We start from the raw sequence: 25,212 nt of genomic DNA, 5'->3' as shown, positions 1-25,212 counted from the left end.
TGTGTGTGTGTGTGTGTGTGTGTGTGTGTGTGTGTGTGTGTGTGTGTTTTTAAAGGCTCCTCATATATTAAGAATTCTTTTTACATAAGAACAGCCATACTGGGTCAGACCAAAGGTCCATCTAGCTCAGTATCCTGTCTTTCGACAGTGGCCAATGCCAGGTGCTTCAGGGGGAATGAATAGCACAGGTAATCATCAAGTGATCCATCCCCTGTCGCTCATTCCGAGCTTCTGGCAAACAGAGGCTAGGGACACCATCCCTGCCCATCATGGCTAATAGTCATTGACGAACCTATCCTCCATGAACTTATCTAGTTCTTTTTTTAACCCTGTTATAGTCTTGGCCTTCACAACATCCTCTGGCAACGAGTTTCACAGGTTGACTGTGTGTTGCATGAAGAAATACATCCTTTTGTTTGTTTTAAACCTGCTGTCTATTAATTTCATTTGGTGACCCCTAGTTCTTGTGTTATGAGGAGGAGTCAATAAGACCTCCTTATTTACTTTCTTCACACCAATCATGATTTTATAGACCTCTATCATATCCCCTCTTAGTCATCTCTTTTCCAAGCTGAGAAGTCCCAGTCTTATTAATCTCTCCTCATATGGAAGCTGTTCCATACTCCTAATCATTTTTGTTGCCCTTTTCTGTACCTTTTTTAATTCCAATATATCTTTTTTGAGATGGGGCACCCAGATCTGCATGCAGTATTCAAGATGTGGGCATACCATGGATTTACATAGAGGCAACATGATATTTTCTGTCATCTTATCTATCCCTTTCCTAATGATTCCCAACATTCTGTTAGCTTTTGTGACTGCCGCTGCACATTGAGTGGATGTTTTCAGAGAACTAGCCACAATGACTCCAAGATCTCTTTCCTGAGAGGTAACAGCTAATTTAGATCCCATCATTTTGTATGTATAGTTGAGATTATGTTTTCCAATGTGCATTACTTTGCATTTATCAGCATTGAATTTCATCTGCCATTTTGTTGCCCAGTCACCCAGTTTTTATCATCCTCTGTCCCAAAGGCTGATGATGTCATCTTTTGCCTTATCAAGTATCTTACTGGTATATTCATCATGTGATGCTGGACTGAGTTCTGTAAAGGAGTGCAGTACAAGTCACTTACGTTTTTAATAAGCTCCAGTGAGATACTTGACTTGTCTTTTTTTTAACACAGAAATCATGACGTCTGGTGTCAAGACATTGATTATGGAGCCAACGTTGTTGAAGTAACCAGATTAGTCCAGTGACATTTCCTGAGCTGTGTTGACTGAGATTTTTCCTGCTTATTATATGCTTGGGTGTTTAAAGAATAGGAATGATGTTGATTGTAATTAATAGTTGGAGTCAGAAAATATCTGCTTATAAATGGCTTCACTACTCATCCTCCACTGCCGCTGTTGTGCTGCTGCTATCTGTTAATGTTCCATAGAAATCTCTGGAATGTTAGAGCATGCGGTACCTGATGCATTCTGTTTGGATGTTCCTGGAACACTAAGCAGTCAGATAATATAATTTTGTAAATTCCCAAATTATTCTTTGGAAAGTGACCCTACGTTTTCTAGAACATTTATGTTTTGACTGATTTTGTGTGTGGAGAGCAGTCCTTAGAAAAGTCTCACATCTTCTATATTATTTTATTGACCAGTTTGGACATAAAGTTAAGGGAATTACATTCTGTATAGAGAAGGGCCCTAGACACAAGATTTCTTGTCAAATTTTTATCAGATTTCTTACGTAATATATTTAATGCTGGTTTCCATGTCATCTAGTTCTGCATTCACTGTCACTAGTAACAAAGAACTGTTATCCTATTCCCTCATGAAATCCTTTGCAGAAGGTGCATATTATCTACTACAAGATAGGGCAATGAGGAGCATCAGTTTCCACAGCAGTATAGAATCCTGAATTACAAATTACTGTTTACTCCTTTTTGCATCAAAGAATATCGTAATCCTTGCAAAATGTGCCCAAAGTCTTCTGTTTGGCTGTGTGAGGTTAGAATGTGCAGTCTAGCAAAAAGAAAAAAAAAGTTTTTGCAATGCAGGAAAATTTCGAAGGACTAACAGCTGTGTAGAGGAATAAAAAGCCTAAAATACATTAGATTTGTTATCTAAATAAAAACATTTGTAGTCACAAAGCTAATTGGAGGCAGAAGTAGTTAGTAATTTTTTTGTAAAGGGAGAGAAAATTGGAATAAGAATTGGTGAGGAGCCCAATCAGTGTTTGTATGAACTTTAGGTCTATTGTAGAACTGAAACTTCTGTGATAGGGTGACTTGGCTGTGTTGTTTCCTAACCATGTACATCTCGTTAATTATTAATAAAGTTAACATGCTTAAGGTTTGGAAAATAAATCTTATTATAAGCAAGGACTAAATATTGGCTTTGACTGACATTTAAGTATCCTAGCTAGGTGTAAATTCTTTCTGTGTGAGTGTGCTGTATGTTTAACTTCATTAGATGTAAAAGCAAACATATTGATTGTGTGGTGTCAATAGTTATGCACAATTTATAATCAGTTTACACCATACCTTTTTCCTGGCCTTTCATTATATTTTGAATCAAATGTATAATATTGGGTAGAATGAGTTAACCTCAGTGTGCAGTAATCCACTAATTAAAAACATATAGGCACAATGTGGCATGTGGACAGTGTTTTGTTAATGGGATGCCACAGACTGAGCAGCTATTGAGGTTGCTGAAGAAACACATTTCTTCGTGTATTAGAGTACACATTTGTTTAATTGGCCTCATAACCTCAGCTCACAATGGAATATATTTTTCTTAGTCGGTAAAACTAATTGTTTTGTTTTAATCTAAAATAGTATAACATGTCCTTGCTGTTAACCCACAATCCTCTTGGAGGCAGAAGCTATACAATAATTGGAATTGTATTACATTACAGCTGTTACATAGCAATAAAATGTTTCTATTGTAATACAAAATTAATGTTATGGATTTGTTTCATTTTAACACTTTAATGATGGATTTCTGGAAAGAAAAATAAAATGTATATCCGTTAAGCTAATTAGGGCATTTTCAATATATATTTTGATAAACTGGAGCAATTTAAACTGTTATAATCAGCGTTTTCATATTGCTCATTTGTAACACAGCGTGAATAACTTTAATTTTCTTGTATGTTGCAGAAAAATGACCTTTCATTAAAGAGCATAAGAATAAGTCACCTTACTGTAAAAAATCAAGACTACAAAACTAGTCTAACTGATGAAGAAACAAAACCTACTCCATATGTTGTACAATGGGTACTACAAATGATGAGATGGTTTCAGTAGAGCAGACTTCCTCCTTGAACCCTCTATGTTTTGAATGTGGCCAGCAACATTGGACAAGGGAGAATCATTTGTACAACTATCAGAATGAAGTGGATGATGACTTGGTCTGCCATATTTGCCTTCAGCCTTTGTTGCAGCCATTAGACACCCCTTGTGGACACACGTTCTGCTACAAGTGCCTAAGGAACTTTTTGCAGGAGAAGGATTTCTGTCCATTGGATCGAAAAAAGCTTCATTTTAAACTCTGCAAAAAATCCAGTATTCTCGTACATAAACTGTTAGACAAATTGTTTGTTTTGTGTCCCTTTTCTTCAGTATGTCAGGAGGTAATGCAACGATGTGAGCTGGAAGCACATCTCAAAAACAGGTGAGCAATGGAGGGGATTGTCTAGTACAGCTTTTTGTATTGTTAGGATAGTTTTAGTAGCAGTCTAAATTGTGTGGATTTTATACAGTCAAATTTTGTCAAATATTCAGTATAGAAGATGTTTATTGACAAATCTATTCCTGGAACAGGTAGGTCGCTCATTACTTAACTGTGTTTTTTTTTTGTGTGTGTGTGTGTGTGTATTTTGTTCGTTTGTTTTTTTGAGGGGTAGCAGATGCACTTATAAAAGGTTTGATTTTTTTCTGCATGTTTCATCCTGTGAGTTTTGGAGCATCGTCAACTCCCAGTGAATGGGAATAAGACACTTAGCACTTTGCAGGATGAGCAGACAGGGTGAATTGTTCTATATAACCTGGGAGGCGTAAATTCTGGAGTATCTTCCTTGTTTTTGCTCTGTGGTCTGTCTCTAGACCTGAAAGGAGCTGAGCTGCAGTGCACTGTGCTATAATGTGGTTATAGGGTGAGGAGTAAAAATGGCTGCTATAGAGCAACTGAAAGGGATTATTTCTGAGCGCTTGGTGACCCATAAAGGATGGAGATGAAAACCTTAAAACTTCACCAGACTGCCTGAATATATACTGTACTTGCTACCCTGGTGAAGTGATGGTCTCTGAGATTTCTTTGCAGAGGGCCTTCTGCTACACAAATTAAAATAGACCTGGTAATTTTATATTTCTTTCCCCTCTTACTCCCCAGTATCTTGAAATATTGAAAGGAGAGCAAGATAAAGGGGAAAAAAATACAAGCAACCAAATTAGAGAGGATGAAGTTATGTAACTTGACCCCCCCAATGTCTGCTATATGCACAATTAAGGAAAGTACTATCTAGTAGTACTGTTGTGTTGTGTTGTTGTCTAGGTGGTATTTCACTCTTAAATGTAAACTGTCATTTTCTGTAATAAGAATATTAATGTTCTTTGTTTCATTGGGTGGCATTTCATTGTTTTTGTTTACTGAAAATATCCTGAAATATTGTTTAGAAAATATTTAGAGGGTTTTATTATTACTTTTATTTCATGAACTGAAATGGGGCCAAGCAGAGTCAAATTTGAGTCATGGACAAAAATGTGGGCATCCTATCACATTTGGGGTGAGGAACTGAAGTATGAAAGTGATAATGAGTTAGTGTGTTGGAAAGCTTTGTGAATATGTAGCCCCTAATAAGTGTCACATTTTAAAGGGTTTGGGGGGTCTTAAAATTAAAATAGAGGAATATGGTCAAGCATTAAATGAAGAGAGGGAGATGATTGATAAAAGAGAAATATGGAATGCATCTGATGCCAGGATTTTTTTTTCCACCCATAGATGTTATTTCATTCAAGCCTCTTTTACACATGCATCGCGTTTTACATTTTAAACAATGTATTACATACACTATTGAAAGTGGAGGTTTCCATAAAGTTCTATCTCTGCCTTTCTCTGGAAAAAGATCCAACCCCCTCCCCCAGTGAAATAACTATTTTTAATTTGCATTCAGCTTTCTGACAGCAACTTTCACTGTTTTTCTTCATTCAGGGCAGGATCACATCTAACCTACATGATGGTGAAAAAAAATCTGATTTGGCTAACTGTATAACCCTAATATATTAAATCCATTTTTAAAAAAAAAAAACAGACAAAGTAACAAGATGCATCCCAAACATTAAGTTCAAATGATATTTCACTATTGTTGTCCTCAACCTTCCTAGCCCTCTTCCATTGTTTGTCATTTCTTTCTCAATTGAGTCAAATTTAGATTGTAAGCTCCTCATGGCAGGGACTTGTCACTTTGTTGTAAAACACCATGCATGCACACTTCAGCACTATATAAAATCATTGTGTGTCTAATGCACAAGTCATATAATGAGGTCTAATTTAAACTGAATCATTATTTATTCCCATCAATCAGTCTGTAACAGCATTTCAGTTGCTGTGCACCATGCATATGGAATTCCCTTTCTGTTGACGTGTGCTACTGATAACCTTCCTTCACACATTTTTTTTATACCTGATAAAGTTGTTTTTCAATATAGCTTATTTGTAAACATTGGAATACCTTTATGTAAAGTACCTCTACTGGCATAAAAGGTCCAATAAATGCGTAGCTTGAATTTGATTTGATATGGATTGGTGAATCCAATAAAATACTACTACTGATTATTAAATGTTAGATAAATGTACAATTCAGTATTGTTGTAATCTTTGTCATAGATATTACAAACCAGCTTCAGTGAGCACTCGGATGAACATGCCTGCTTTTCTAAGAAATGAAATATACTTGGTTAGCCTCACTGTTAAAAACATTCAAACTCAGAATTAAAATTTCCAGTGAAATAGTAATTGGCTTTATTTAAGCAGAAAGGCTGCAAGAAATTTCATAATATCCACCAGTCAATTCCAGAGTGTGTGGTAAATGCAAACCACTCTATCAAGGATATTAGAAGCATGAGGCACAAAATTGATGATATCATGGTCAATAATCACCCCAAGTTACCTCACTGCTTACTTAGAATCCCCTTGATTTATCAGTTTTTCAGGTTCGTCAAATTTGCTTGGGAACCACAGCCCCTTAGAGTCAGCCCTTGTAAGGATCTCTTGTACTTTATTTCCTGAGCATGTGGTATTTAGAAATCTTGTTAATGTTTAATAACTAACAATGGTATTGGTACCTACTTTATCAAAGATCATTTACTTGACCACAGGTCCAAGAAAACCTTACTGAACCTCTGCAATATTTGATTTAAATTCAACTTACTGAGACTTCAGATCTAATCAAATTCCATTCTAGAAAGGTACAGCTTTGGTCCAGCACAATGCAGTTTTGGTTCGCGTGCAGATTTAGGCCCTGTCTTAGGGTTTTTTTTATTATTTTTATTTAAGCTGAGCCACAACTTGCCATCCAGTATTAAAAAGTGTAGACACTTCAGAAGGTACCACAACACTCCTCCATATCCCCCATTACTGAACATTTAGAGCTTCCTTTAAAAGGAATTTTTTGTGGAAACTTAAATTTAAACCTTTTATAAAAGCCTCTTTTTCCACAGAAGAACCTTTTGAGTTGCTCAGTGGCTGGAAACCAGCATATTTAATGTGCAGATTCATACATGACCACAGCAAGATTTACAGAAAAAATCGTTGCAATAAATGCCAAACCTACTATTCAAAAGTAAGGAAAATCCAAAGGATTTGGAGTTTGAAAGTTCCTTGCTTAACACCTATTCTCACCTAGGTTACAAGCTGTGTTCCCATCAACAAGATGCCCTGATGAAAGCCTAGCTCATTGCCCCACTCGGTTGCTGGGAAGGAGGAAAGGGCTGGGATTCCTACCAGGATGCTGTCCCTGGTCCTTGTTTTGGGGGCTCATCTTTCATATCTGCCTCTAGCTACTAAGTGTCTGATGCATTTGAAGTTTTTCTAGCCTTCCAAAACTTCTCCAATTGCTGGAAGGGTGAAGGAGCTTTCTGTGTCTTTTCCCACTCTTGACCCTCCTGGCTACTGAGAGAAGGGGTCCTTATCGCTGCTCTTACCCCTCCTCCAGCTTCCGAGCTTGCACAAGAAAGGGTGAAGGGAAGAGAGATCTCCACAATGTAACCCCTCCTCCCGAAGGTTTTTTGGGTCCTCCCCCCCGCACTCCCAAAGCAAATAGATACCGCCAATGCATGGGTTTGCTGCTGACCTGCCGCTCCTAGTCCTGGTAGGTCATGATACGTTACCTCTTACACACATGGCACCCTGATCTAAGGAAAATCTATTTTAGATCATTTTGGAGATTTTTATAAACGCAAATACCATCTCTTCTATTATTCATAAGTAAGATGGCCTGATTTTACAGATAGTATAATATGAAAAATGTCAGTAAAATGCATTTTACATTCTGAAGTTCTGATCATGTAGCTTGTTGTGTGAAGATAGATCCCTGTGCCCTCACGGAGACCCACTGACTTCAGCAGGGCTCTGCCTGAGCACTGCGGGCTACCCATATACAACAGATTTCAAGATTGGGGTCCAAAAATAGCTTTTCTCCAAAATATTTGGAATAAACAAAATAGGTCAAGGTGTGTGGTATGGTCTGGAATTTGTATTGGCCACTTGTCTGGAATGGCCTGCATAACTTGTGCGTGGCTTCAATATTTGAATAATGGACACATACTGTGCATGATAAATCCCTTTATCTAGATAATAAGATTCCAGGAATGTCACTTTGAAGCCTAAAGTGTCTGTGCTAGTGTGAAATGATGGAAGTAGCTACAAGTATGGTTAAGAACTCTTTTGTTCAGAGTATCACCAGGTAGAATCATCACTGGGATTCATGGTCTATTGCCTTCCAATGTTTACGTTTTCAGCAATTTGACTTTACTAATTACACTATGAAGTGTGCAGCTGCAGTATCAGCATGACATGTATCTATGCCATGCCTAGAGTCCTAGACCATTGTGAGATCAGGTAACTCAACCAATCACCGCTTTCTACTCTATAGCTAATTTGCTTGCCACATTTGCATTGGTTGTATGAGGGAGACTGCGCAGATGGGGGATTATTTGGCCCAGGTGCAATACCCGACTGCCACGCACAAATCCACACAATTCTCCTAGCACAACACACGAGTCTCACAATCAAATCATGAGCGTTGGCAACACTCCATCTTACAGATGAGACATAAGACCCAGGTCCAGACCTGATCACCAATGTACATGAAAAGCATTATGTAAATGTAAGATCATTATATAAATGAAAGATCACCATAACATTGTTGTCGCTGCATATAGATAACACATAGGAAACTCACAAACAAAAAACCACTAAAGTAGATTGGGAACAGCTTAACTAGGGGCTCGTTAAAGCAGTTATAAAGAGGAGGTTGTGGAATGCTGAGGGAAGGACCAAGTGGGGGGGTGGGGGGAAGGAAAAATGTGCATTTCCAACCCAACCATAGGTCAGGAAGCAAGAGGAGCTGGGAAAATAAAAGGCTTTATACTAATTAAAAGGAAACTTTGTAAATTTAAGGACTGAAATTATCTGTTGCTTGCTGTCTTTTTAACCATGCTGAAGAAAGCCCTGGTTCTGGCTCCCTGTATACTAGCCTAGGGTAGAGAAATGCTCTATTCAGAAAACGTATGCACGCACAAGTGACAGCAGGATGTAGGATTTTTTTTCTTCCCTTCCCACCCCCACTTTATTCATTGTTTTTTGGCTACAGCCTTGGCCATGCTCATATAGAGCTGACTCAGAAGCAGGCTTTAAATTGTTAAGCAGTACAAATTGATATACTACCTATTCCAGGCATGGATTGGTGTGATGGGAGCGGAAGTGTGGAGGGAAGTTGGATAGGGGGCATACAAGGGGGCAGGGCTTGGACTCAGAGTAAGGAAATGGGTAGCATGGAACTGTGATACCTATTCTTGGAAATGAGGAAGGGGACATTCTATGGACAGCAAACGAAAGGATGCCTGGAAGGGGCGCAAGAGACTGGTACGACATAGACTGGAAGGCATGCTGGTGACTGGGGAACATGGAAGGAGTGGGTGCTGGGGACTTGGAGAGCCTTGGAAGTGGGTTGCAGGAAATTTGGGACTGGAATGTTCAAGCTTTTTGTGCTGTGTAATATGGCCACTTTTCATATATATTTGAAAGTAACATGACGGTCTATCTCTAGGTGTCCTGGAGCTTCCCATCGAAGGGTTGTACTGGAGAAAAGGAAGTCTAGCAAGCTGCAGACAGAAGCTGAGAATGAAAATGGGCCTAATCTGATAGATCACCCAGGCACTTTATCTCCAGATACAGACCATGCTGGGACGGGACCAGTGCCAGTGGATCAGAACTTTACACCAACTACTCTTCCTGCATGGACAGATGAGCCTGGCCTTAACAACCCTGCCTTTGAAGAGAGCACAATAGCAGACAGTATGTCATGTTTGTCTTATAATTCTCTGTTTGATCTGTCTAAATCAAACCTAGAAACTTAGTGACATAATTGTAAGTTTATCTCCTGCAAACAAATAACAAACCCTATGTCTCCAGCTGCTGTGTTTGTCCTATAGTGATTCTTATTGGAAAGTTAAACTCCCCGAAGAGTTCTCTACTTGAAAATGTAGCACTTGTATGAAAACACAATTAGATGGGAAAGATCTATCTGTTATTTTTACTGCAATAGTATCATACTGCTATAACACAACGCTATCTGGTACTGTAGAGCATGTTAATGTCTCTGTTCTGGTCTGATAGCTACATTGAGGCAATGTTTTCTATAGAATTGCTGAATCTGGTTTCTAAGATGAGATTTTTTTCCCCTGGATCAACAGGCTTCCCACCTATGGAATACTGTCCTGTTCGAACGAAAAGGCAACTGAGTAACTCCTGCATCCATCTGCATCGAACTAACAGTAACACCTCTAGCATCTGCGATATTAGAGAGGAAACACTGAGCCTTACCACAGAGGAAGGTGGTCTTTCCCCTTCCTTTTCCTGTTTGTAGCCTGTGTACTCACCATTCATTAGCATCCTCCTCTTCCATTGTAGCTGTCTGTGTTTGTGTTTGGAGGTGTGCTTGCTTCTTGCCTTGACCTTGTAAATCAGTGACAGCTGTTGCTGTCCTGTGGAACTGGTTAAGGAAGAGCTAATTGATAAAGAAAATGTATGAAAAAGAAGATAATTATTTTTAAAGGTTAGGTCCCAAAGGGTTCTGAATATCCTCTTTTTAAAGTAATACCTAACTTTTCTGTTAGTGCATGGATACTGATCACTTATTTTAGGTCTTTATCTTTGTAGATAAACCAAGGTGTTTCAGCAAACAGTGGAGCCAATCCAATTTGTTTTATTTGTATTATACCATTGTCGTCTGGTGTGCTTATATTGTCCGCCAATAATTTGCAGTGTTGAAAATGTACTGTGGTATAAAATATATTAACCTTTCTTTATTTGTTTCTTTAAACTTGTCAGCAACCCACCAGCCACCTACCTTGCCCGAAGGAGAAATCACTACAATTGAAATTCACCGGTCCAATCCTTATATTGAGTTAGGAATTAGCATAGTGGGTGGCAATGAAACTCCTTTGATCAACATTGTTATTCAAGAGGTTTATCGAGATGGGATCATTGCCAGAGATGGAAGACTCCTTGCTGGAGACCAAATACTTCAAGTATGGAATCTAATTAAATTGTCTATCTACTTGCATGCATTCAATCATTGCTGTACAGTATGTTATGAGATGGTGGTAGTTCTCCTGCCAATCTGTGTTGTGTAAATGTTAGCTTTGCAATATTAGTTTAAAAACAAATTATTATTCAGACTGAGCAGAGTCTGTTATTCCAGTACTGATACCAATGATTTACATAGTTCATGGGGCTCGGCTTCCTATAATTATTTCTGTTCAATAGCTTTAAAAATGGATAAGAAAGGCTGAGTGTATTATTTTCTATTTTTAATGGTCTGAGGCTCTCCTCCTCTCCTTTTGAGGTATAGGCACCCCCTCCGAAGAAAGCAAAGGTTATTTTTGGTTAGGAAGTTAATTTAATTTGCCTTTTGCAATTGCATTTGTGAGTTACAGGATTGATTTTTTTTTGCCTTGTTTATTATGCTAACTAGTCTGTCATGTTCCCTTCCAGCTGCAGCTTCCCTGCCATTCCTTATTACTTGAAATCAACAATTATGTTTAAAAGCAAAAAATGTTGTGGTGAAGTCCTTCACTGATGTGATTTGAAATGTTCTGTTATGAATATTAGGGTTATTTTTCCTATTTAAAATTAACAGATAAAATAACTTATATAATAAATCTAGAAGAATGAGGAAATAGCAGAAGAAAGTATTAAAAGCTCTGGTTCTGTTTTATTTTAAATGAATTCTTTAATTTTATTTTCAGCTACTTTAAATATTTCTGTCCTTTGGATCCGACATACCATAGTAAATCCTCCCTCATTGCCAACTCTGGACAATTCCACCTTTTTTACACACTCACTCACTCCAGCAGGTAGACATGATTGGGAAATTTTAGTATCCTTTAAATAAAATTAGCATGGACTTCAGAAAATAAAACCTTTCTTCCCTGGCATTAGAGAAACCAGCCCTTTTACTATCACAGAGTATTATGACAGAGTTGGCAAAAAGTAACCCAAGCTATGTTCAAAACCAAGCAATTGCAGGTGTTGATTGGATGCTATATCCAGTCACTAACCCCAGCAGCCAATGAGAGCCTTTTGGTAATCAAGGGCTGTGCCATGAGCTGCCAGAATGGTGAGCCTGTTGAAGTTGTAGAAATTCTTGTTGTTGAGCAGCTGGCAGTTATGGTTCCAAAAGCTCTAAGTATCTGTAAAGTGACTCTAGATGGGTAAAAATTGGAACTGCAGTGTAAAAACCCTATAGACCTGATAACACTGAACCTCTGCAAACTCTGTAAGCAAGTTCAGTAGAATCCCCTTGCCATTGTAAGAAGGGTATATAGAAGCAGGGTGTGGAGAGGTGCAGAAGACACAAACCAGACTCTGTGGAAGACCTAAGGGCTTCCTTGCTTAGAATTGGCCTGTGTTGGTGCTAAGCTGGCTCATGAAATTTAGTCGGCTTGGCCTTTGCAGACCAAAACTAGGTATTATGTTGCATGCAGTTATATGTTCATGCTTCAATGGTGGACATCTGAAGATCCCTTCAGAGAGTGTTATCTGAGGAATTTAGACAAGCTGAATATGACTGTAAGGTGAACTGTAGCACTTCTTGCCCACCCAAATGGAGAAGTATTTTCTTTTTCAGGTAACCTTTAATACTTGACTGAGGGCACAAGGTTTAATACTATTATATAAAATTGTAAAGTATATTTCATATCAACAGGGTTTTAAAAAAAAATCTGATTAATTCATTGTTTAGAAATACATGCCTAACATTTTAAATATCTAGCTTAATGTAATTTTATGTAAACATTAAGAAAGTAAAACAATTAAAATATTAATCACACGATTAAAAAATAGTCTAGATTAATCGCAGTTTTAATCACACTGTTAAACAATAGAATACCATTTATTTAAATATTTGGATGTTTTCTACATTTTCAAAGATGTTGATTTCAATTACAACACAGAATACAAAGTGTGCAGTGCTCGCTTTATATTATTTTTATTACAAATATTTGCACTGTAAAAAAGATAAAAGAAATAGTATTTTTCAATTCACCTCATACAAGTACTGTAGTGCAATCTCTTTATTGAGAATGTGCAACTTAAAAGTGTAGAATTATTATTTTTTTACACAACTGCACTCAAATAAAACAATGCAAAACTTTAGAGCCTACAAGTCCACTCTTGTTCAGCCAATCACTAAGACAAACAAGTTTGTTTACATTTATGGGAGATAATGTTGTCCGCTTCCTATTTACAGTGTCACCTGAAAATGAGAACAGGTGTTCACAGGGCACTGTTATAACCAGCATTGCAAGGTATTTGTGTACCATGTATACTAAACATCCATATTCCCCTTTATGCTTCGACCACCATTCCAGAGGATATGGTTCCATGCTGATGACCAGTTCTGCTAAATAACAATCCAAAGCACTGCAGACTGATGCACGTTCATTTTAACCATCTGAGTCAGATGCCACCAGTAGAAGGTTGATTTTCTTTTTTGGTGGTTCTGTAGTTTCCGCATTGGCGTGTTGCTCTTTTAAGACTTCTGACAGTGTGTTCCACACCTCATCCCTTGCTGATTACAGTGTTGCATAGTGGCGTTATGGATTTTTTGATGCACCATTATGTTACGTATCACATGATGTTATAACTCAGTTGAGGGAGGTCTTTATTTTGGCAGAGAAGAGTAAAGAGAAATATGTCTTTGTTCAAGGACATCTTACTTCGAGCTCCTGTAGTGTCATCTGCTAAACGCTGAAAAGAAGGTGTTTGGCACTTTTTCACATACTCTGTGTTTCACTTAGAAGGTCTGTGTGGCAGAAATAGATGTTTTGCTTTCACACCCAGCTTGCTTTAGTATGTTTTAGAATTAACACAGTAGTGTATAAGAAGTAGACCATTGATTCCTTCTAAAGCAAGGACAACTAGGGCTTAAAAATATTACTCAGTGGATGAAAAATTGTTCGTGGTTGGTTGGTTTGTTTTTAAATTGAACTTATATTTCATTTCAGGTTTCTCTTTCATGGCACATTTTTTGAAAGAGAACAGAAAAAATACGCTTCCTTTAACATATTTCCCATATAAACTCTACTTTTGTAGGCCTATATGACATTGGTGGTCATTTCACTTATGTTAAGAAATGTCATCTATCAACCAAAAGAAGTTAGTTACCAATTGTAATACAGATTAATAACTGAAACATCTTAGATACTTATCAAAAGAGGTCCTGGAATAAAATATCTGTCAGAGATTCCATTATAAATTCCTGTTTTCAAGGATTTGTTACCAGGTTATATTTGTCTGTTTCACTCCTGAAACTTACAGATTGAAATGACTAAGGTAAATAATAACATGCCCATTATGGACTATTTTGTATCAGCACTCATTTACTAAAATGATACATTTATTAAGGGGTTTTTTTTCTAAACTTTTTCCTTCATTTGCTTCTTTGTGCTTAAGTGTTGCAGCACATGTACTGATGATATGGTAAAATCACCGAATGTTTGGAGACCCTTACAACAGTGGTTCTCAAACTAGGGCCGCCGCTTGTTCAGGGAAAGCCCCTGGCGGGCCGGGCCGGTTTGTTTACCTGCCGCGTCCGCAGATTCGGCCGATCACGGCTCCCACTGGCTGCGGTTCATTGCTCCAGGCCAATGGGGGCTGCAGGAAGGGCGGCCAGCATGTCCCTCGGCCCATGCCGCTTCCTGCAGCCCTCATTGGCCTGGAGCGGCGAACCACAGCCAGTGGGAGCCGCGATCAGCCGAACCTGCGGATGCGGCAGGTAAACAAACCGGCCCGGCCCGCCAGGGGCTTTCCCTGAACAAGCAGCGGCCCTAGTTTGAGAACCACTGCCTTACAACATCATCCTTAACTCATCCCATTGTACCTTGAAGTTTCAACCTTAACTATGAATTTCCCTTACTTTTTGTGGATTTGACTCAGCTACTTAATGTTTAAATTCATTGTTACAGGCAGATGTTTTTGATTTTTTTTCTACTGTTTGTATTTTTTCTGTCAAATCTCATTGCTGTATCAGGTGTATTTATTGTTTTAGGGACTGCAGGAAATGCTCGTACTGAATTGATCCTCTAGAAACATTTCTGCCACAAAAAGAAATACTCTATATTCCTAGAATCAGAGATTCGTAGGACTGGAAGGGACCTCAAGAGGTCATCTAGTCTTAAAAATCTCCAATGGTGGAGATTCCACAACCTCCCTAGGCAATTTATTCCAGTGCTTAACTACATTGACAGTTACAAAGTTTTTCCTAATGTCCAACCTAAACCACCCTTGCTGCAATTTAAGCCCATTGCTTCTTCTCCTATCCTCAGAGGTTAACAAGAACTAGTTATTTCCCTCTTCCTTGTAAGAACCTGTTATGTATTTGAAAACTGTTACCATGTTCCCTTTGAGTCTTCTTTTCTCCAGACTAAACAAACCCAGTTTTTTCAATCTTCCCTTACAGGTCATATTTTATAGAACTTTAATCTTTTTGTGTGTGCGCGCTCTTCTCTGGGCTTTCTTCAGCTTGTCCACATCTTTCCTGAAATGTGATGCCCAGTACTGGACACAATACTTCAGTCTGCAACTGATTGTTCCTGTCTAAGTAGAGTAGTTTGCCTTTGTCCTTACTGAATTTCATCTTGTTTACTTCAGACCATTTATCCAGTTTGTCCAGATCATTTTGAATTTTAATCCTATCCTCCAAAGCACTTGCAACCCCTCCCAGCTTGATATCACCCGCAAACTTTATAAGTGTACTCTCCATGCCATTATCTACATCATTGATGAAGATATTGAACAGAACTGGACCCAGAACCAATCTCTGTGGGACCCCACTCAATATGCCCTTCCAGCTTGACTGTGAACCACTGATAACTACTCTCTGGGAATGTTTTTCCAACCAGTTATGCACCCACATTATAGTAGTTCCATCTAGGTTGTATTTCCCTAGTTTATGAGAAGGTCATATGAGACAGTGTCAAGATATACTATACCTACTGCTTCCCTCATATCCACAAGGCTTGTTACCCTGTCAAAGAAAGCTATTAGGTGGTTGTTGCTATTATTTGTTCTTGACAAATCAGTACTGACTGTTATTTATCACCTTATTATCTTCTAGGTGTTTGCAAATTGATTGCTTGAATTATTTGCTCCATTATCTTTCCGGGTACTGAAGTTAAGCTGACTGGTCTGTAACTCCCCAGGTTGTCCTTATTTTCCTTTTTATGGATTGGCACTATATTTGCCCTTTTCCAGTCCTCTGGAATCTCCCCCGTCTTCCATGACTTTTTGAAGAGAATCATTAATGGCTCAGATATCTCAGTTATTGTATTAGTGCATATCAGAGTAGTGAGTCAACAGGTCTGGCAGTTTATGTACTGTAGGGTTTGGTTTGGTTTTTAAATTAACAATACAGGCTGTAAGGGCAAAACTTAAGCCCATTTATATCAACAGGAGTTTGCTATTAACTTAAATGGGACCAGGGTTTCACCCTAACACTTCTGCATTTTAACTGTTGATTTTTTAAAAATATATTGCACTTTTTACCTTGGGATTAATCCTAATCGGAAAGAAACCTTTTCACAGAAGTATATTGGTTTGGATAAAACTTCATTCGGGAGAGGTTTCTTAGGTCCAGGACAAAATTCCGGGTCAAAACCCAGAGAGACAGACTCACCCAAAGAATAGCTCGTAGCCCAGTGGGTAGGGTACTCACCTGGGATGTGAGGAAGCCAACTTCAAGTCCCTGCTCTGCCTGACTTAGTGCAGGAACTTGAACCTGGGTCACCCACGTCCTAGGTAAGTGCCCTTCCTGCTAGGATAGTCTGTTTGTGTCCCTGTTTGTTTTGTTTTGTTTTTGTGAAAAGCTTCAAGAAGTCCTATCCCAATGTGCAATGGGAAGCATTTCTGAAATCTCAAATTTTTACAGGGCTGGAAAAACGTTTTCTCCCCAGCTCTAGTTTACAGTTTACAGGCCCGAAAGTATTTATACCAGCCCACCAAAGTTTCTGTAGCGCTGGTGAGTGTTGAGTTACAGAATTTAAAAAAAAACAGGAGTACTTGTGGCACCTTAGAGACTAACAAATTTATTAGAGCATAAGCTTTCGTGGGCGTGTCATCTGATTTAACCTTTATAGTTCCAAAAATTTTGCTGCTCTTCAGTATCAGACATGTAAAACTTAAGGCCAAGGGTTTCAAAACTTGAATGTGTAAAGTTAAGCACTCATTTCTGGAAATCTTGGCATTAGCTTCAGAGCTCTTTAAGAACATGTTAGTGAATATTTGTACCTCCTCAATGTTTCCCTCTTCCAGAGACATCTGAGAGTCTGAGTCTCATGTTGTTGTTAGCGTAAACAGTTTGTTTCCACGTTGAAGAAGAGCTACAATGGTCCAATTATATTGAAAAAATGTTGACTTTATGCTTTTTTCCCCTAAGGCCTGGTCTACACTAGGACTTTAATTCGGATTTAGCTGCCTTAATCCGAATTAACCCTTCACCCGTCCACACTACAGAGCCAGTTAATTCGAATTAAAGGGCCCTTTAAATCGATTTCTGTACTCCACCTCGACGAACGGAGTAGAGCCTAAATCGATTTTGTTAATTCGAATTAGGGTTAGTGTGGACGCACACCACCGAATTACTGTGTTTAAGTTAATGGGGTAGTGTGGCCGCACACCACCGAATTAATGTGGTTTAAAACCGAATTAAGGTGCTTAGTGTGGCCGCGCACAATCGAATTTATACAACCTGTTTCCCAAATTCGAATTATCTAAATTCGGATTAATCCTGTAGTGTAGACATACCCTAAGTCTAATATTTTCCTCCACTTAATGGTGCTGTGGTCATTCTGAATGTGGAAACAGGGAATTGCTCAAGATCGCAGCAGTAGCATGAAACTCCAACGTGCTCTCATTTTCCTAGGAGAGGAAGAAAATGTGTGTTGTGTATTACCAAAGTTATTAAAGTCAATTTATTCAGACTTACCATCTCTCTTCCCCTCCCATTCCTACTATTTTAGCAGCCAATATTCTAGAATTCCTAAGAGTTAAAGATTAATGTTTTCAAAGCATTAGCTGAAATTCCAAGCCTTCAGACCACTTCCAGCATTGAGTCTAGCTCTAATAGTTTTCAGATAGAAGTCAATAAAATCAGATCAGATTTGAGGTGGAGTTATTAAAAAAATATATATATGATAATAGGAATGATAGACTTAATTTAATATTCTGCATCTTGCACACTTTTGAATTATTTGATTGTAGCTCAGATGTTGGTATTTCAGCCCAGCAGTGCTAATTTCTCTCTGTTTGTTATGGTACACGAGGTGCATGACTTAATATAGATGGTCTTGAACTGGCATCCAAGACAGCATCTGTCTCTGCTTCCTTGTGTACTTATATGGTGTCTCATTTACATTTCTGTTCCTGAGCTCTAGGACTGCAAAATGAAGATGATAAACTGTGAAATGGACATCCTATAATTCAGATACACTTATATGTTGCCCTAAAGTATAGTAATATAAAGTATGCTGAAATATATGAAAAAAATAAATATTTTCTTCACACTCTAAATATGAATTAGAATTGTCCAGTAGTCAAAAACAGTATTCTACAACATATTGTACTATAGGCCAAATTTTATAGGTTTATCAGTGTTCAGCCAATCTGGTAATCTGACTGGTTGACTATCTGAGCACGTATCCCAACTGGTACTTTTCTGATACAAAACACCTGCATTTACTGCAATTCCATTCTCAGGGTATGTCTACACTACAGGATTAATCCGAATTTAGATAATTCGAATTTGGGAAACAGGTTGTATAAATTCGATTGTGCGCGGCCACACTAAGCACATTAATTCGGTTTTTAACCACATTAATTCGGTGGTGTGCGGCCACACTACCCCATTACTTTAACCACAGTAATTCGGTGGTGTGCGGCCACACTAACCCTAATTCGAATTAACAAAATCGATTTAGGCGCTACTCCGCTCATCGAGGTGGAGTACAGAAATCGATTTTAAGTGCCCTTTAATTCGAATTAACTGGCTCTGTAGTGTGGACGGGTGAAGGGTTAATTCGGATTAACGCAGCTAAATCCGAATTAAAGTCGTAGTGTAGACCAGGCCTCAGAAACACTACTTTTTGTAAAAGTTGTAAGATTATAAACTCATCCTTAAAATTCCTTTCTTTAAAGAATTTTACACGTTCTTTTTAAAGCTACTCTTATTTAAAGTGACAGCAATGTGTTTGGCTGTCACTTTAAATAGAACAAACAGCTCCTGCCCTGAGCATACAGGGTGAAAGACCCAGGATGATCAGATGCAAATGCACTGGGAGACGGAGAGGATGGCAGTAATTTAGAATGTGGTGAAAGTTAGTGTTAATTGCAATAGTGATGGTGTAATGTTGATGTGGGTTAGCTTTGTAGGCTCAGCTGATAAAGTGTTTATTTAAGAGAGAATTGAATGAAGAGAGGGAAGGAGCACAGTGGGATAAGTAGATAATTCCAGGTATAGACTATTAGAGGTTTGTAACAGGGTCTCTGAACTTGGCAAGGATTTTATTGATACATCTAGAAACAAGTAAACAGATATGAATATTGTTTTACTTCTTGTTTTCCAGGTCAATAACTTTGACATCAGCAACGTGTCCCATAACCATGCTCGAGCGGTTCTTTCCCAGCCCTGCATGGTGCTGCATCTCACGGTGCTCCGAGAGAGACGATTTGGAAGCCGGACACACAACCATGCTGACAGCACTTCGCTGCGAGAAGACAGCTTTCAGGTGACGCTGCATAAACGAGACTCCAGTGAACAGCTTGGCATTAAATTAGTGCGCAGAACAGATGAGCCAGGAGTTTTTATCCTCGACCTTTTGGAAGGGGGATTGGCTGCTCAAGATGGCAGACTCTGCAGCAATGACCGGGTACTCGCAATCAACGGACATGACCTGAAACATGGGACACCAGAACTTGCTGCTCAGATTATCCAGGTAAACTCTAATGGGGTACTTTATTCAGTCTGAAACTTTAAAATTTATTATATGTCAAGACACTTATTGTACGTATCGCCAAATTTCACCCCAAAATGGCATAGTACAGTTCAGAACAACTTGTGTATTGTGCCTAAACTGTATAGTGGTTTTGGCAGATGTTACTCATTACTAGTAGCTGAAAGCCTGTGCTGTTGCTCAGGTAATTTTATAAAGATGTGTGTGTTTAAAAACAAACAAACAAAACAGTTGAGAACTTAAAAATTGGATGGAAACAGACTGTGAATCCCAGTGATGATTGAACCTAGTGATATTCCAAACAAAAAGATTTCCCAGCCATGATTTTAGCTAATTCCATTTCCTTCCCACTGACTCAACAGACTTTCTAGGCTTCAGAGTGATATTTGGGGTTATTGTATGGGGGTGATGTGACGGATTCCCCCCAGAGTGGCACCTGGAACTGGGGTACCACTGAGCCCGTATGATCCACCAGCCTGGGCTCCCTCTTGCACTGTGGTGCTGTGATAAGTTGCTAAGCTCTCCAAGCTTGCTCTTTCCCCAGCATACACAGAGTTAGGGAGACACCCAGCTGCAGCTTCACACAGATGCTGAGATCAGCTCTGCATGGGAAGGCTCAGCTAAGGCACCTCCCAGTTGCTAAGGCACGCACCCCCTCTGGAGTGTAAATCCAAAATTATACCATCTTGCACTGCACAGGGAACTGTACAGCGTAAGCTCATAAAAGTCTCCCCTCCCTCAATGTGGAGAGAGAGATGGAACAACTTTCTGCCCCAAGTTATAATTTTTACACACCGGTTTTAGACAAAACAGAAACAAGTTTATTAACTACAAAAGATAGATTTTAAGTGATTATAAGTGAGAGCAAACAGATCAAAGCAGATTACCTTAGTAAATAAACAAAACCACAAACTGAGCTTAACACACTAGATAGGTAGAATATGAATTAGCAAATTCTCACCCTGAATGATAAAGAGGCTGGCAGATTCTTAAGGCACAAGGTGCCTTGGATTTCCCAGGTTTTCATACACAGGCTAAAAATCCCTTTAGCTTGGGACCATCACTTCCCACAGTTCAGTCCTTGCCCCTCAGGTGTTTTGTTGTAGGGAGAGTGAGGTCCCACCATGATGTCGTTGTCCCCCTTCTATATCTTCTTCTCACTTGCTGGAGAGCTCTTTTGCTGTGATGTGGGTCAAACAGTTCCCATTGCTATCTCTGAGAGGTTTCTATTGTACACGGTTCCTGGGGTAATCCTTGTGCTTGTGTGCATTTCCTCAATAAGCCATTAACTTTGTTTGTCCTTTTTACTGTTGTACCTGAAAGGCTGCTTTTGGGTGTTTTTCAACCTCACAACATGTTTCACATGCCTCACATACATAGCCAAACTTCATAACTTCACATAGGACGGTAGCACATACAATCCAATGAGATATTAATGTCTAGCAGAACAAGATTTTTAGAATGATACCTCACAAGGCAGACTTTGCACAAAACATATCCTAATTACATGACAGTGGTGAATATTGGGGTGCCAGGTGTCACAGGTGGCTGCATTGATTTGTGTATGGGTTGTGTTGGGCTGGGAGAGTTGTGTGGGTGGCAAATGAGGGGTGTGTGCTGCATTGAGGGGTAGTGGTGGTGATTTGCATGGTGGTTTTGTTGATTTGTTGGGGGTTATGCTTGGAGATTTGTGTTGGTTTGTGCAGGTAGTAGTTGGGTGCGCAGGTGTGGCAGCTGGGCCAAGTATCTGTGCAGTCTCCCTCATACAGCCAATGAAATTGTTGTATGCAAATTACCTGTGGAGTAATGATGGTGACTGGTTGTGTTACCTCTGTTATTGCAATGGTCTGGGACTCTTGGCATGGCATAGATACATGCCTTTCTGGTGTAATTTGTGAAGTCAAAATGGCTGAGAACTTAAAAATTGGATGGTAACAGACTGCAAAACCCAGTGAAGATACAACCTGCTGATATTCTGTACAAAAGGAGCTCCAACCATGCTTGTAGCTGATTCTATTACTTCAAACTGACTTTACAGCCATTTTAGGCTTCAGAATAACACAGAGTGACATTCCTGGAATCTTATAATATAGTTTTATAGAGTTGTCACATTCCGGGGTGCAATCCAGACTGGTAAGAGGTTGTGTCACTGCCTGCCCCCTAACACTGGGTGCCTCACAGTGCTTTACTGATGTAGCTCCCAAACTAGGCCACTCACAAACAGGCGAACAGCATGCAGGCAACACACTGAGTGTCTGTGTTTAACTACAGTTCTGACCCCAGCAGCATGTCAGCAACACTCCAGTCACATTCTGGCTTCCACCAGCCTTGGTTACTCCTTGCAGGGTGGCCCCAACACATTCCCAATCCCAGATTTTCCCCCAAAAGATGTGTTCTGCACTGTCCATCCCTCTCTTGGGCAGTTCAGATATTAAAGGTCCATTGCCTCTGTAAAGGGTCAATATGCAACAGTTTGCTACTTGAACTGGAGTTACCTAAACAGTTCAGTTTAAACACAACACTGGATTAGTTTTGATTAAAAAAATAAAATAAATTTATTTAACTACAAAGAGAGAGATTGTAAGTGAGTACAAGTAAAAGACATTAAAATCAGAAATGGTTACAAGAGAAATAAAGATAAAACGCTTTCTAGTAGCTAAACTTAACAAGCTAGACTTGGTTCAAAGTAAAATTCTTACCACAGGTTTCCAGCAACATTGCTGACCAAATTCACAGGTTAGGATCCTCCCTTATGTCAAAGGGCTGGCTCCTTAGTCGACTTAGGTGAGTGAAAGAGATCGAGAGATGCCTTGGGGTGTTTTTGCCCCTCACTTTTATAGTCCAGTCACCCTTTGAAGTGGATTCTTCTGAGGATTACCCCTCAAAGCAAAGTTTACTCAAACAGTAAAGAAGGTGATGTGGAGGCTGGTGGTGAAGGTGACTCCATGCTCTTTCTTCCCCGTGCGTGCTGAAATGCAGATTTGCCTTGTCTCCTGCCATTTCCCCCTCATGCTGTTTCAAGGCTCCTGTTTACTTTTTAAATGTAAATTGAGGTAAACACACATTCCTTTGCCTAGGATAGACCCATTTAACACCTTTTGTCTAGTCAGGCCCCTGTGAGTTTGAACATATGCTAACATCATAATACAGGGGGAATTCATAACTTCACATATAATGTTGCTACATATATTTCACCATGATATTATTGACCAGCAAGTTATTAGTTTTCAAATGATACCTCACAAGGCATATTTTGTACGATTGTTATTACAATGGTGTGTAGGTGTGAATACAGTGGGTGTTTTCAATCACAATAGTGCAAAATGCACTGCAGACACCCACCCCCTTTTGGGGCCTCAGACGAAACCTAGAAATTGAACCGATGTGGCCAGAAGTGAAAAGTATGTTGGCCTCCTCCAGTGTGTGCCATAGCTTACTGAAAGTTATAAGACTATTCATATGTATAAGGTGATCTCAGTGTAGTCTGGAGTCTAATAGAAGAAATCAAGGAAGATCATGATACTGTGTACTTATCACTCTATCGCTAGATGTCAAAAAGCTTTATGAAAGTAGGTCGCATTGTGCCTCAGTTTCCCTATCTGTAAAATGGGGATTAAAAAGGAAGTAACTTGCCTAAGGGTCACATAACCAATCAATGGCAAAGCTGGAGTTGGGGGCGGGGGTCTGATTCTAAGCCATGTACTCATCCAGTAAACCACCTTACCTAAACACTAGGACTATGTAGAATACTGTTGTTTACTATTTGATTAACTCCATACTCCAATAGCAGTTGGAGACTTGTGATACTGGTGGGGGTTATTTGCTTGTATAATTTAAATTTCATCTTAAATATCTCTTGTAATTAGGAGGAAATTCTAATAATCTTGTGTTATTTTTTTGTCAGTTTTTCAATATATTGAGATTTTGAAGAGGTCAGATTTCTATTTGGAGATCTTGGTGTTGGGATTTTGGACTATTAGGGTAACCATTGAGCTTTTGCATAGTCCCCAAAACTACACAGTTTGGTGGTCTGATTATATATTCTCTCCAACTACTTCAACAAATTTTCTGAATCTGCTTACAAAGTTAGTTATTCTAGGTAAATAATTTGTTTTTAAATATCTATTAAGATTTGAAACATTGAGTAGTTTTGAAAACTATAAAATCATAATCTGTCAGTGTACTCAGTCCATTTTCTTGTTATTATTTCCTTGTATTACCAAAGTGCCTGAAACTGAACTGAAACTGGGGCTTCGTTGTGCTAGGTGTTGTATGTACACATAGAGACAGACCCTGTCACAGAGTTTACAGTCTGAACAGACAAGAGAAAGGGAGAGAAAAGAAAGTATTAATATCTCCATTTTATAGATGGGGAACTGAGGCCGGAAAAAATAAATCACTTGCCCAGCATCACACAGGAAGTCTGAGGCTGTGCCAGGAATTGAACCCAGATCTCTCAAGTCCCAGCTCAGTACCTTAGCCACGAGACCATCCCTCATCTCTTAATTAATAACAATACAGTGAGAACTTTATTATTATTTTCATTTTGCACATCTATCCCTCAGGCTAGCGGGGAAAGGGTGAATTTAACAATCTCCAGACCAGTGAAATCGCAGACAGTCGCTATTCTCCGAGAAGCAGGGACTCATAACAGCAGCCAGCACCAGGCGCAGCAGCTGTTCCACAGCAGACACAGTTCGCATAAGGTTAGTGTTTCTCTCTTTCTCCACTTGAAAAGAAAATGTAATAGCATTTGATGGTATTCAGATTTGCTGGTTACAGCGACACATACAAGTCTTGTGGAATGAGATAAAATTGTAGCTCTGGAATCGTGTGTGGGACAGTGGGCAACATGTTACCACCATGAGGAAGGATTGCCATTCAGGAGCATCCTTTGGACTTCTGCTGTGCAAGCCATTGAACTGCAAGACCCCAGGAGCTGGAGCATATCCACCAGCCATATAATATTCCTGGGAGCATTCTGCACCAAAAAATTAAAAATTCTGCAAAATTCTGCAAATTTTATTTGTCAAAATAACACTACATAATCACGCCAGTTTCAATTATTTTTGGTAATTTATTTCAAAATACCTGTCAGCAGGCATGTCTGTAACAATACAGACACACAAAAATTCCCTTGGGAGTAGAGAGATAAAGAAACCCCTACGACAACCCAGTTCCTGTTTCTCTGCCCCCTTGCGCCCCCCCCAGAGCCCAGCTGAGAGGCCAGACCCCCCCCCCAAAGCCCTCCACCCCAGAGCTCAGCCAAGGGGCCAGACACCCACAACCCCTCCCCCCCGGAGCCTAGCCATGGGGGCCCCCCCAGCCAATACACCCGCACCCCGCCTCAGAGCCTAGCCACGGGGCCCCCCTGGCCCAGATACCCACACCCTAGAGCCCTACTGTGGAGCCCTCCCCCCCC

At 39.4% G+C, this 25,212-nt stretch overlaps 1 protein-coding gene across 3 annotated transcripts in view; it reads left to right on the top strand.

The window, feature by feature from the left end:
- Positions 1-25,212, top strand: part of LOC112124174 (ligand of Numb protein X 2) — an 85,274-nt gene that overhangs the window by 46,921 nt on the left and 13,141 nt on the right. For 2 of the 3 annotated variants that reach the window (XM_026653605.2, XM_026653604.1), the window contains 6 exons: positions 3,162-3,675; positions 9,329-9,576; positions 9,975-10,115; positions 10,612-10,811; positions 19,404-19,772; positions 24,356-24,496. In XM_026653605.2, coding sequence (XP_026509390.1) covers positions 3,275-3,675; positions 9,329-9,576; positions 9,975-10,115; positions 10,612-10,811; positions 19,404-19,772; positions 24,356-24,496 — 1,500 coding nt within the window. In that variant the 5' untranslated portion in view covers positions 3,162-3,274. The remainder of the gene's footprint in view (positions 1-3,161; positions 3,676-9,328; positions 9,577-9,974; positions 10,116-10,611; positions 10,812-19,403; positions 19,773-24,355; positions 24,497-25,212) is intronic. The other variant, XM_026653606.1, reaches the window with a different exon arrangement.

This window comes from Terrapene carolina, unplaced genomic scaffold (genome assembly GCF_002925995.2).
Source record: "Terrapene carolina triunguis isolate 2854851 unplaced genomic scaffold, T_m_triunguis-2.0 Scaffold141, whole genome shotgun sequence".
Taxonomy (NCBI): Eukaryota; Metazoa; Chordata; order Testudines; family Emydidae; genus Terrapene; species Terrapene triunguis.
The sequence above is the reverse complement of the archived record's forward strand: the minus strand, read 5'-3'. Positions and strand labels throughout refer to the sequence as shown.